This window comes from Osmerus mordax, chromosome 7, assembly GCF_038355195.1.
Source record: "Osmerus mordax isolate fOsmMor3 chromosome 7, fOsmMor3.pri, whole genome shotgun sequence".
NCBI lineage: Eukaryota > Metazoa > Chordata > Actinopteri > Osmeriformes > Osmeridae > Osmerus > Osmerus mordax.
In genome coordinates, this window is record NC_090056.1 from 5178280 (window position 1) to 5190161 (window position 11882).

General features: G+C 47.3%; 1 protein-coding gene and 1 pseudogene across 1 annotated transcript; both read right to left on the reverse strand.

Annotated features, from left to right (window-relative positions):
• Window positions 1-2925: 2925 nt before the first annotated feature.
• LOC136946545 (uncharacterized PPE family protein PPE62) lies at window positions 2926-3912 on the reverse strand. Its single transcript, XM_067240920.1, has one exon. It carries the CDS (start codon window positions 3910-3912, stop codon window positions 2926-2928), a length of 987 nt encoding a protein of 328 aa, XP_067097021.1.
• A 2800-nt stretch (window positions 3913-6712) lies between these two features.
• Window positions 6713-11882, reverse strand: part of LOC136946546 (DNA topoisomerase 1-like) — a 16671-nt pseudogene continuing 11501 nt past the window's right edge.

Here is an 11882-nt window from a genome sequence, read left to right on the forward strand (position 1 = left end):
TGAGGATGCAGTTGATCTCATAGGTCTAAAAGGAAACAGATGATTTAGGATGTTCATTTGAGTCTGGAGATCCGTCTGAAGGTCAGTGTGTTTTGGTCAGTCTGATTCTTCCTCTGACAGTGCTCTTACCAGCCAGGCCAGCTCACAGCCGTCCTCCAGAGCGCTCCTCCACAACCTTCACAGAAAACAACACAGTAGTTCCGATTTATTTTTCTCATCCCTGATGTTTTAACCACATTGTAGCTTTTGGTTCAACAGTGTTAGATGACCCTACTGACGATGAATTTACCGTGCAGTAAAGGACTTTTTGCTTTGAGTAACCAGCCAATCACAGAAGATGACCTCTGTGATTTCCGGTGGCACCTCCCCTTTTTCTTTTCAAATCCAGAAAGTGGATCAGACTTTTCAGCTGCAAGGACCAGAGATTACCAGTTACATCTCTTGGAAAGCTACATTTGATTTGAGTCTAATGAGGTTTAATACATTTTCATGGAGACACTTTACCGGTTCAGAATATAATTCAGATCCCCAACACAGTTGTAATGCTTGGCCATATGTGCCTGCTATATAGAAGTCCTATGAACAGAGAAATGCCATTTGAAATTCAGTAGATTGAACAAATCATCATTTAAATAATCGATCTACTACTTTCACACAGACAACACAGAAATATCAAATACCTTTATGGGATTGTACAGGACTCTGTCGTCTTCTTGATCCAATCCATGAGATAGAAAATGTTTAATACAGTTTTTTATAGAGAGTATCTTCAGTATTGATTGTGGTAATGATGAACATGAAGTGCAATCTCTGGGTTTTGCAAAGACATTAGAATGTTTATATTATGTTTCCATGGAGACGGCTTGCTCTCTATGGTTCTGCTCTTTGAGATGAAAAAGTTCAGATTCAGTAGAATTCTAGAATCCTGTTACTCCAACTGCTTTATTGTCACAAAGAGCAGAACCATAGAGAGCAAAGCCGTCTCCATGGAAACATAATATAAACATTCTAATGTCTTGCAAAACCCAGAGATTGCACTTCATGTTCATCATTACCACAATCAATACTGAAGATACTCTCTATAAAAACTGTTATTAAACATTTTCTATCTCCATGGATTGGATCAAAGAAGACGACAGAGTCCTGTACAATCCCATAAAGGTATTTGATATTTCTGTGTTGTCTGGTGAAAGTAGTAGATCGATTATTTAAATGATGATTTGTTCAATCTACTGAATTTCAAATGCATTTCTCTGTTCATAGGACTTCTATATAGCAGGCACATATGGCCAAGCATTACAACTGTGTTGGGGATCTGAATTATATTCTGAACCGGTAAAGTGTCTCCCATGAAAATGTATTAAAACTCATTAGACTCAAATCAAATGTAGCTTTCCAAGAGATGTAACTGGTAATCTCTGGTCTTGCAGCTGAAAAGTCTGATCCACTTTCTGGATTTGAAAAGAAAAGGGGAGGTGCCACCGGAAATCACAGAGGTCATCTTCTGTGATTGGCTGGTTACTCAAAGCAAAAAGTCCTTTACTGCACGGTAAATTCATCGTCAGTAGGGTCATCTAACACTGTTGAACCAAAAGCTACAATGTGGTTAAAACATCAGGGATGAAGAAAAATAAATCGGAACTACTGTGTTGTTTTCTGTGAAGGTTGTGGAGGAGCGCTCTGGAGGACGGCTGTGAGCTGGCCTGGCTGGTAAGAGCACTGTCAGAGGAAGAATCAGACTGACCAAAACACACTGACCTTCAGACGGATCTCCAGACTCAAATGAACATCCTAAATCATCTGTTCCTTTTAGACTATGAGATCAACTGCATCCTCAAAGGACAGCCACCATGCTGTGTGAAGCCAGTAAGAAGCTGGAGGCACGGTGTGCTGCAACAGCCTCCAAGCAGTAAGACCAGTCTGTCCACATCAGGCTTGTTCCAGAAGTGGAACACTGTTCAGCATTAGTCCTCAATGGACTGTGGCTTCAGGTACCATCCTCATTCTCTTTCTTTCTTCCGACCAACGGCAGGCTCTGCACCCGAGTTCAGAATGGAGTGACGACCATAATGGCCGACGTCTCCAGGGAGCCGAGCTCCCCCACCCTCCTCAGCCCCCAAACAGGTGGTGGTGGAGCTGGTGCCAGGGTCCTCATGGCCTGTGGCCCCAGTCAAAGATCCACACTTACCTGGCTCTTTCGGACATGGCTGTGGGAATGGTGGCGGCCATCATGAAGAGAATCTCCTCTTCTGGCTAAAGAGGCCAGTCATGTCCTGCTACAGGTCTCTTACTCCCAGGACAGGTGCTCTGAGACAGTAGACGGCCATCCTGGGTAAGATCTCAGTGATGTTCCTGCCAGAGATCTTGGCTGAGGCCCTCACACTCGATGTCTGAAAGTCATCACCCTTCTCACCGACGTCATGGGCGGCCCATGTCCTGGTCTGTAAACATACCTCCACAAACATTTAACTCAAACTGTGGGATGTTCCTTTAAACCATAAATGTCATACTGCTTGTGTTTTATATTGAAGGCCCTGATGGATGGTGTACTTAATTGGAACCCTCACAATATGGATGCCCAGTCATTGAGGCCCCCACATCTGCTGACAAGGCTGTTATTTCTGAGGTCTGCAGCACCATCACTGAGGCCCCTGTTGTCAAGGCCCCCATTATTGAGGCCCACATCATTGAGGCCCCTGTTGTCGAGGCCCCCATCATTGAGGCCCACATCATTGAGGCCCCTGTTATCGAGGCCCCCATCATTGAGGCCCACATCATTGAGGCCCCCATCATTGAGGCCCCTGTTGTCGAGGCCCCCATCACTGAGGCCCCTGTTGTCGAGGCCCCCATCATTGAGGCCCACATCATTGAGGCCCCCATCATTGAGGCCCACTGTTGTCGAGGCCCACTTCACTGAGGCCCACATCATTGAGGCCCCTGTGTCGAGGCCCCCATCATTGAGGCCCACATCATTGAGGCCCCTGTTGTTGAGGCCCCCATCATCGAGGCCCACATCATTGAGGCCCTGTTGTCGAGGCCCACTTCATTGAGGCCCACATCATTGAGGCCCCTGTTGTCGAGGCCCACATCACTGAGGCCCCTGTTGTCGAGGCCCCCATCATTGAGGCCCACATCATTGAGGCCCCTGTTGTCGAGGCCCCCATCATTGAGGCCCACATCATTGAGGCCCCTGTTGTCGAGGCCCCCATCATTGAGGCCCACATCATTGAGGCCCCTGTTATCGAGGCCCCCATCATTGAGGCCCACATCATTGAGGCCCCCATCATTGAGGCCCCTGTTGTCGAGGCCCCCATCACTGAGGCCCCTGTTGTCGAGGCCCCCATCATTGAGGCCCACATCATTGAGGCCCCTGTTTGTCGAGGCCCACTTCATTGAGGCCCACATCATTGAGGCCCCTGTTGTCGAGGCCCCATCATTGAGGCCCAACATCATTGAGGCCCCTGTTGTCGAGGCCCACTTCATTGAGGCCCACATCATTGAGGCCCCTGTTGTCAAGGCCACATCATTGAGGCCCCTGTTGTCGTGGCCCCCATCACTGAGGCCCCTGTTGTCGAGGCCCCCATCATTGAGGCCCCTGTTGTCGAGGCCCACTTCATTGAGGCCCCTGTTGTCGTGGCCCCCATCACTGAGGCCCCTGTTTTCGAGGCCCCCATCATTGAGGCCCACATCATTGAGGCCCCTGTTGTCGAGGCCCACATCATTGAGGCCCCTGTTGTCGTGGCCCCCATCACTGAGGCCCCTGTTGTCGAGGCCCCCATCATTGAGGCCCACATCATTGAGGCCCCTGTTGTCGAGGCCCACATCATTGAGGCCCCTGTTGTCGAGGCCCCCATCATTGATCAGGTCCTCCAGCCAGGTAGGAAAACTCATACACAAAGACTGTGAGGTCATTTTACTTGCTGAAATAAAAACCTCAAATTAGATGCCTGCTTTTCTCTTCCAGAAGTCCCCATCAGCAGGGCTAAGAGGGCGAGGCGTGTCTTGGCTCACATCTTCCGTGCCATGTGCTGTGGATGTTGCCGTGTCTCTCGAGATTAGCGGGCCATCACTATTGGCTACCATTTAAATAACTCTCAAAATAAATCTAGCTTATTCAAATGGTGTGTCTTTGAATTGTTATTGTTATTAATATGAAACAGAAGGTACGTGAAGAAGAACTCTGAGAAGCCCAGAGCTCTTAGAGGGAAGGGGGGGTAGGGTGGTTGGGGGGGGGGGGGGGGGGGAGGGGACCCTCACTGGCTGCTGATTGGTTGGCTGGTGCAGGAGTTTAATCCAATTCTGTTACATGAAACTGGGACCTCTTTGTCTAAAGAAGCTCCAAGTATCTTCTGATCTGTCCTGTCAAACACACAAACTTATGCACACACCTCTCATGCCCTCCTTCTCGCCTTCACCCTCCATCACACACTCCCTCCTCCTCCATCACACACCTCCTCCTCCCCTCCTCTCTCCATCACACACTCCTCCTCCCTCCATCACACACACACTCCTCCTCCCCTCCTCCCTCCATCACACACTCCTCCTCCCTCCATCACACACTCCTCCTCCCCTCCTCTCTCCATCACACACTCCTCCTCCCTCCATCACACACTCCCTCCTCCCCTCCTCCCTCCATCACACACTCCTCCTCCCTCCATCACACACTCCTCCTCCCCAGCCTACTGATCCATGAGGGACAGTTCCCAGACTGTCCCCATACAAGCTTAACTCTCTGCTCCACTGTGTGTACTCTCTGAGAGTCGGTTTGGGCTCTTTGTGTGTGTGCTTTCTGAGCCAAACTTCTCCAAGTCTCCAAGTTCCACATATCGCTCACTCTGACACATACACACACACACACACACACACACACACTTAATATTAGTACACATGGCTATGTTCATGGACCTGATATTAGCACACATGGCTACTCTAAAAGCAGCGTACCGTCCAGACACTGCCTCGACACCTGGTCCTGGCTGCACTGAATACCTCCATCTTTTTCAGCTTTCTCTCCCTCTACCTCACTTTTCTGACCCAACCCTCCCTCCCCTCCATCCCTCCCCTCCCTTCAGAGGATGTGTGAGTGGATCTGGTTTCCTGAAGCGTTTAACACCTCAGCCACAGAGCCCGGGACAGGAAGTCAACTCGATTTGGAATGTAATCAGTTGCTCTGAAGCCCTCTCTCCCTCCCCCATCCCCCTCTTCGTACCTCCTCCGTCCCCTCCCCCTCTCCCCCCACCCCCCCCTCCTCCTCCCGCCCTTCAGCCTACAGCTGGCTCAGCATGCCCTCACCCTGCTGCAGTCCCAACTTCCCTTAACACTCCGTAGTGCTCACACACACGCACACACTGACCATCTCCACATCGGTTGCACGTATTTCGACGCCACTGAAACTTCTGAGTAACTGCGCACGCACACACACACACACGCACACAGCCTGGCGTTGACCTTGGCTCTGGTTACAGTCTCAGGGTTCACCTCACCGGCCAAGCTGGCAAGTGAGAGAGCCCCAACGGCCAAGACAGAGGCCCTCAGTGCCTGCAAGGCTGCTGCCATCCATTACTGCTACAGGAGAGAGAGAGAGAGAGATAGAGAGAGCGGGAGAGAGAGAGGGAGAGAGAGAGAGAGAGAGAGGGAGAGAGAGAGGGAGTGAGTGAGGGAAAGAGAGGGAGCGAGAGAGAGGGAGACAGAGAAACAGAGGCAGAGGGAGGGAGGGAGAGGCCAAGCTGGAGGGAAAATAGAGAGAGGGAGAAACAGAGTGAGACAGAGAAAGATGAAGAGAGAGAGAGGCTGAGGGAGGGAGAAGAGAGAGAGAAAAAAAAGAGTGAGGGGGAAGAAGTGAGATTTAGAGATGAGAAATTAGATGAAGGTGGAGGTAACTGGAAAAAAAAGATGCATGATGAAAGTCACATCCAACACTGCAAATATAATAGTGTCTAGAATGTTCTGTTACAGCCCAGCGTGTAGGCACGTGTTTGTGTTTAGATCTGGTCGTTCCAGGCCTGGACTGCAGTGAGTGTGTGTGCGTGTGTGGGCCCTAAAAGAGACAGTGTGTGTGCATGTGTGTGTTGAGGTGCTGAGCCTGAAAGGCACTTTAGAAATTAAAGCAGTGTCTCTGCTCTGTAATGGGACTCAAATGATCCAGAAAAGACAAGATATATTGACCATTTAATGAAACCCGCTCTTGGTTGGTCTCTCTGCCAAACCGTCCCTCAGCCTTCCCATGTCCCTGCGATGGCTTATTCCTCTAACACAGACGTCTGCCCCATGCAGTCGTCTGACAGAGGCCCTAGACATTTGCAAGAGTTTTTTTGGGGGGTGTGTGTCAGAAAGCTGCCCGTCTAGAGAAGAGAGGGACGGGATTCTATACATCTGAAATGTATACGTTTTCTGAGGGTTTCAGGTTAGAGAGCGCAGCGCTCTCTCTCTCGACCCCCCCTCCCTCCCTCCCCCTCTATCTCTCCCTTTACTCCCTCCCTACCTCCCTCACTCTCTTTCTCTCTCTCTCTCTCTCTCTCTCTCTCTCTCTCTCTCTCTCTCTCTCTCTCTCTCTCTCTCTCTCTCGGTGAGTGTCCTTTGTGGTCTGGCTATACATTAATAATTTAAAGGTAAGGATCTCGGTTCTAAAGGCTCTGTCATGTGCCACCCCTCCTCACCCCTCACACCCCCCACCCTCACCCCCACCACACACACACCCTGTCTCTGTGTCTGTCTACAGCCTGGGGCCAGGGACACTCGGAAACCTGGGAGACCAACCAACACACAGAGTATAGAGAGGGTGATGAATGACCTCACATATGCACACGGTTTCTAACATATGTACAACCAAAGAGAGGTTGATTCATCTGAAAGTGCAGCGTGTGAATTGTTGTGCCGATGTATCAAGATATCATACCAAGAGATTAAAGAATGTACCAGTGGAGGAAGCAGGAATGAGAAGAAGAGGAGTGGAGAGTGGGGGAAGAGGAGAGGAGTGGTGAGGAGAGGGGTGGAGAGGAGAGGGTGGAGAGGAGAGGGGTGGAGAGGAGAGGGTGAGAGGGTGCAGAGGAGAGGGTGGAGAGGAGAGGGTGGAGGAGAGGTGGAGAGGAGAGGGTGGAGAGGGGTGGAGAGGAGAGGGTGAAGAGGAGAAGGGTGGAGAGGAGAGGGGTAGAGAGGAGAGGGGTGGAGAGGAGAGGGGTGGAGAGGAGAGGGTAGAGAGGGAGAGGGGTGGAGAGGAGAGGTGGTGGAGAGGAGGGGGGGTTTAGAGGAGAGGGGTGGAGAGGAGAGGGTGGGAGAGGAGAAGGTGGAGAGGGTGAGAGGGGTGGAGAGGATAGGGTGGAGAGGGGTGGAGAGGGGTGGGAGAGGAGAGGGGTGGAGAGGAGAGGGATAGGGAGGAGGGGTGGAGAGGAGAGGGGTGGAGAGGAGAGGGGTAGAGAGGAGAGGGGTTGGAGAGGAGAGGGTGGAGAGGAGAGGGGTAGAGAGGGCAAAGGTGGAGAAGCAGGAAGAGGCCAGAGATGAGTGAGGCAGAGAAGGAGGAGGAGAATGGAAAGGAGATGAAGTTCGAGGAGGACGAGAAGAGAAAATACAGTGAAAGAGGAAGAGGAGGTGGAGGAGAAGGGGAAGAGATGGAAGAGGAAGAGTAGGAGGATTCTGGGAGGAGGAGGGTTAGAAAGCCATCAATAATACTCCATCAATCATCAAGCAGTCCACGTTTTCATGTTGGGACTGCCTGCTATTGGCAGCAGCCAGGGATCTGGTAGCGTGTGTGTGTGTTTGCGTGTGCTTGCGTGTGTGTGTGTGGTGCGCGTCTCGCCCACCCTGGACTTTCTCCCTCTCCCTCTGCTCTCAGTCTTCGAGCTTCCCTTCAACCGACCGACAGCGCAAACAACAACAGTAGTTGAGAAAGCCGACTCGTCAGCAGGAAACTGGCAGGTGTGTGAACTCCCCGAGTACCAAATTAGGACGTGCAAGATTGCAGAAAACGCCTCGACTCTCATTCCAACCCTCTTTTTAATCAGAAACATTTACAGGAGGCTATGATGGAGATCAAGACGAGCACAAAGTTCTACAGGAGCTGTGGTAGCCACACGCACATCACCTGTCCTCCACATCTTATCTCAAGACTTCGAAGTAGAAAAAGGGGTTGAAATATGTGTCCAGATTGTAGGGGTGACCACTTCCTGTAGGAATGTAGGAATTCCCCGCTTTTGTGTTTGACGGAGAAGGAAGCATTTTTTAAGACGGTTATTGCTCTGAACTTCACGACCTCTCTGAATTCCGGTCGAAGGTGCACACTTGCACTTTCAAGACGGGAATCAGGAATCAAACCCAAGATGGTTTAAGTTCAGCTTCTTTGTTGCAGAATATCACTGTCAAATAAAGGGCTTTAATGCATTCTAAAAAACCCATTACTGTATCAGTCCAATTACACTACTGTTGAGCTGCAGTGCATCTTGAAGTTTAGTTATTGCAAATAAAATACTTTGATTACATGTCCATATTCTTTCTCCATCAGAGCATTTTTGGCCAACACTTACAATTTTAAACTGTCCATTAAAAATTTATTTTTACAAATCAAACGCATTTAGTTCTTGCTGTTTGGTGTTCACGGTTCCTACTGGCCACAAGGGGGTGCTGAAGGTCTGTGCAGCCAGCGTTCAGCAATACTCCTCGCGATTGCCTGCTCCAGCCTGTTTGCATAGACCTGTGTGTGAGTGTGTGTGTGTGTTACAGGTACTGTGTCCACTCACGGCCCGGGTCTCACCTGAAGAAAAACACAATACACTCTCCACTTGAAATGAGATCAGATCACTGGACACATCCTGCCACCAGTGTTCAGCATCATTAACTACTTTGTGTGCTTGTGTGTGTGTGTGTGTGTGTGTGTGAGACAGTTTTTCCATCGTGTTATGTTTATCAGTTACAAAAGGCACATGATAATTGTGGTAATAGATGAGAGTTTACTCGAGTTTAGTACACTGGGTCACTGACCTCTGTTAGTGTAATATAAGGATGGTGTGGGGCTGTGGAGCCTAGCCTGTGTGCGGAAGAGACAAGCGTGGTCGACATGCGATTGATTGATGTTAGGGAACTTTTGATCTCTTCTCATTGACATGTCTTCTAAGTCCTACTGTTATGCTTTTGTACTTTCTGCACAATTTGACGTTTCTGAGATTCTTCCTCCTATCTGTCTTGTGCTCTCTTTCCCTCTTGCTCTATTTCTCTCTCTCTCTCTCTCTCTCTCTCTCTCTCTCTCTCTCTCTCTCTCTCTCTCTCTCTCTCACTCTCTCTCTCTCTCTCTCTCTCTCTCTCTCTCTCTCTCTCTCGCACACACACACACACACACACACACAGACTACTACTCGCTTTATGTCCAATAGTAGCAGTATGCAAAACAATAACATTTTTTACACCGGTTTTATCAAGCTAAGGTGATGCTACCCCTCCATTAGCCAGGCATTTCGTTGCAATGGTCTTATTTTCCAACAACTCCATGGTTCATAGATGCTATTTGTATTAAAATGTAATCTTTGCATTTAACTAAGCATTGATATTGATATTTATTTTATTGTGTATATGTTATTTCATTTGTGTTAACCTACATATTGCATACAGTATGTTGTATGTGTAAGTGCAACCACATTTGACAACTCTGAATTGCTACAGACAGTAGTTTGAATAGGTTGGTTAATTAATTAATGTGCAGTATAAACGAAAGAAAACAAAATCACATTTCATGTTTGTGGTTTCAGAGTTACATGTTGTCTGTTGTTAGACAGCCTAAGAGCGAGAGAAAATGTGTAGAGCAAAATAAAAATACATCAAGAATCCCTTTGGAGACAAAAGACAGACATACAGTTAATGATTTTATTTAAATGAAATAATACAACATTTGAGTCAAAACAATATAAAAACAAACAAATATAAATGTACATTTATAATAAACCCATATATTAAAAAGCGTCTGAAAATGAACTACACAAAGTCCCACAGAAGCTTGCTGGTGCTCCAATAATGCAAGGCAAGCATGTAACATGAATGAAGTCCTTTTATCTGTGTCCATGGAGTCATATCCATAATCACACAAGACAACATGACACATGTTGTGTTCATTAGCGGTTATCAGGTGTAAGAAATCCACCTTGTGATGTTATATCCAGTCAGGTGTTGAAGTAGGTATTGGAGTTAAATAAAGACAATTGTTATTTAAAAAAAAACATTCATTCATATTTATTTTTACTTTTACACTTAAAACATTTAACATTTTGGATTTTGGGCAAAGTATCATTGTACATGTCCCATTAACATCAAAATTATATTACAATTAGATTAATTATTTTGTTTTATTTATTTGCGCATATTTTTAAAATAATTACTCTCCCCTTTGAAGTACTGTGCAAACACTATTTCTTTGTATATAATTTTTGTTAAAAGAAAGCCATCCTAAATATATTACATTCAGTTGAAAGGAGATCAAGAAGAACCATCATCTTGAGTAGAGATGACAGGCATCCCTAAACATGTACATGGATATGTAGTAGATATGTGTACATCTGTTCTCTATTCACCCTGTGGACATGTTGGAATGATGAGGTGTCTCTCCTCTCCTCCCCACAGAACTCATCTTCTCCCTTCTTTTCTTCTTTCCTCTCTTTCTTCCTTCTCCTACTCTCGGCTCTCCTCCCCTCCTTTCCTCTCCTCTTTCCTCTCTCCTCCTCTGTCCTCCATTCCTCTTCCCCTCCTCTCCTCCTCCTCTCTTCCCCAACTTTCTCTAATCTCCTTTCCCCTCCTCGCCCTCCCCTCCCCCTGCCCTCCTCTACCCCTCTCCTCTTCTTCTCTTCTCCCCTCCCCTCCCTCTCCCCCTCTCCTCTCCCCCTCTCCTCTCCTGTCCTCTCCTCTCCCACTCTCGTCTCCTTTCCCTGTCCTCTCCCCTCTCCTCTCCTCCCCTCCTCCCCTCCTCTCCTCCCCTCCCCTCCTCTCCTCCCCTCTTCTCCTCTCCTCTCCTCTCCTCTCCTCTCCTCTCCTCTCCTCTCTCAGACAGTCGGTGGTCCTCACCACACAGGAGGAACGCACCAGTAGATTATTCAGTGAGCACCTTTATTGAATATATGACTAATACAGTGAGAATCGCTCTGGGAAATCAGATTAAAAAATGAATAATTTATAAGGACACGGGAAGCCTGGCTGATAGGGAGGAGAGAGGAGCGAGAACCCACGACATACAAAACAACATTCAACCCTGATCCTGTTAGCTCCATTGCAGTTGTTCATTTATCTAACATTCATCGTCCTCTCCTCATGGGTTCCCATATTGAAATATGACTCATGTTAAACCTTATAGTAAATGTATTGCTATTATTTTGTTGAAATGGTATTATCTATATTATCTTTTTCGATATGGTTTTTACTCAACATTGACTCCAAGACAATATACAATTTGGTGGATTTGTGTGGAAGCAATAACTCCTTACTTCAATTCAATTAGTTGTTTTATTTTGTGGTTCTCATCTCACCTTTTCCGACTATAATTCACAAACAAATTAAATGAAAATAGCAAATAATATATATATAGGGAGGGAGCAAAAAAAAACTAGATTCATGATGTCATATTGCAGTTTTTCTGAATAGGTTTTTTGCCGCACAATTTAATTCGCAAAGATTTCCGTGATTAACTATTGGATTGATATCCTAATGTGTTCACTTAATTTGGCCAATTCCCAGCGTAAATAACATGAATCAAACATTGAAAGGAATGAGTGTTGCAGTATAGCAGAGTGTCTGGATGGGAGAGGTGCAGCTGCAGTTTAACTACAGGCATCTCAGTTCCAATTAATGAGTTCAATGCATTATTGGCCATATTCATAATCTCTTGACATCAGCACTGTAGTGGCATTTATGTGGGT

Coding starts and splice junctions, on each gene's coding strand:
- LOC136946545 (XM_067240920.1), bottom strand. CDS start 3,912: ATGACCTCACAGTCTTTGTGTATGAGTTTTCCTACCTGGCTGGAGGAC.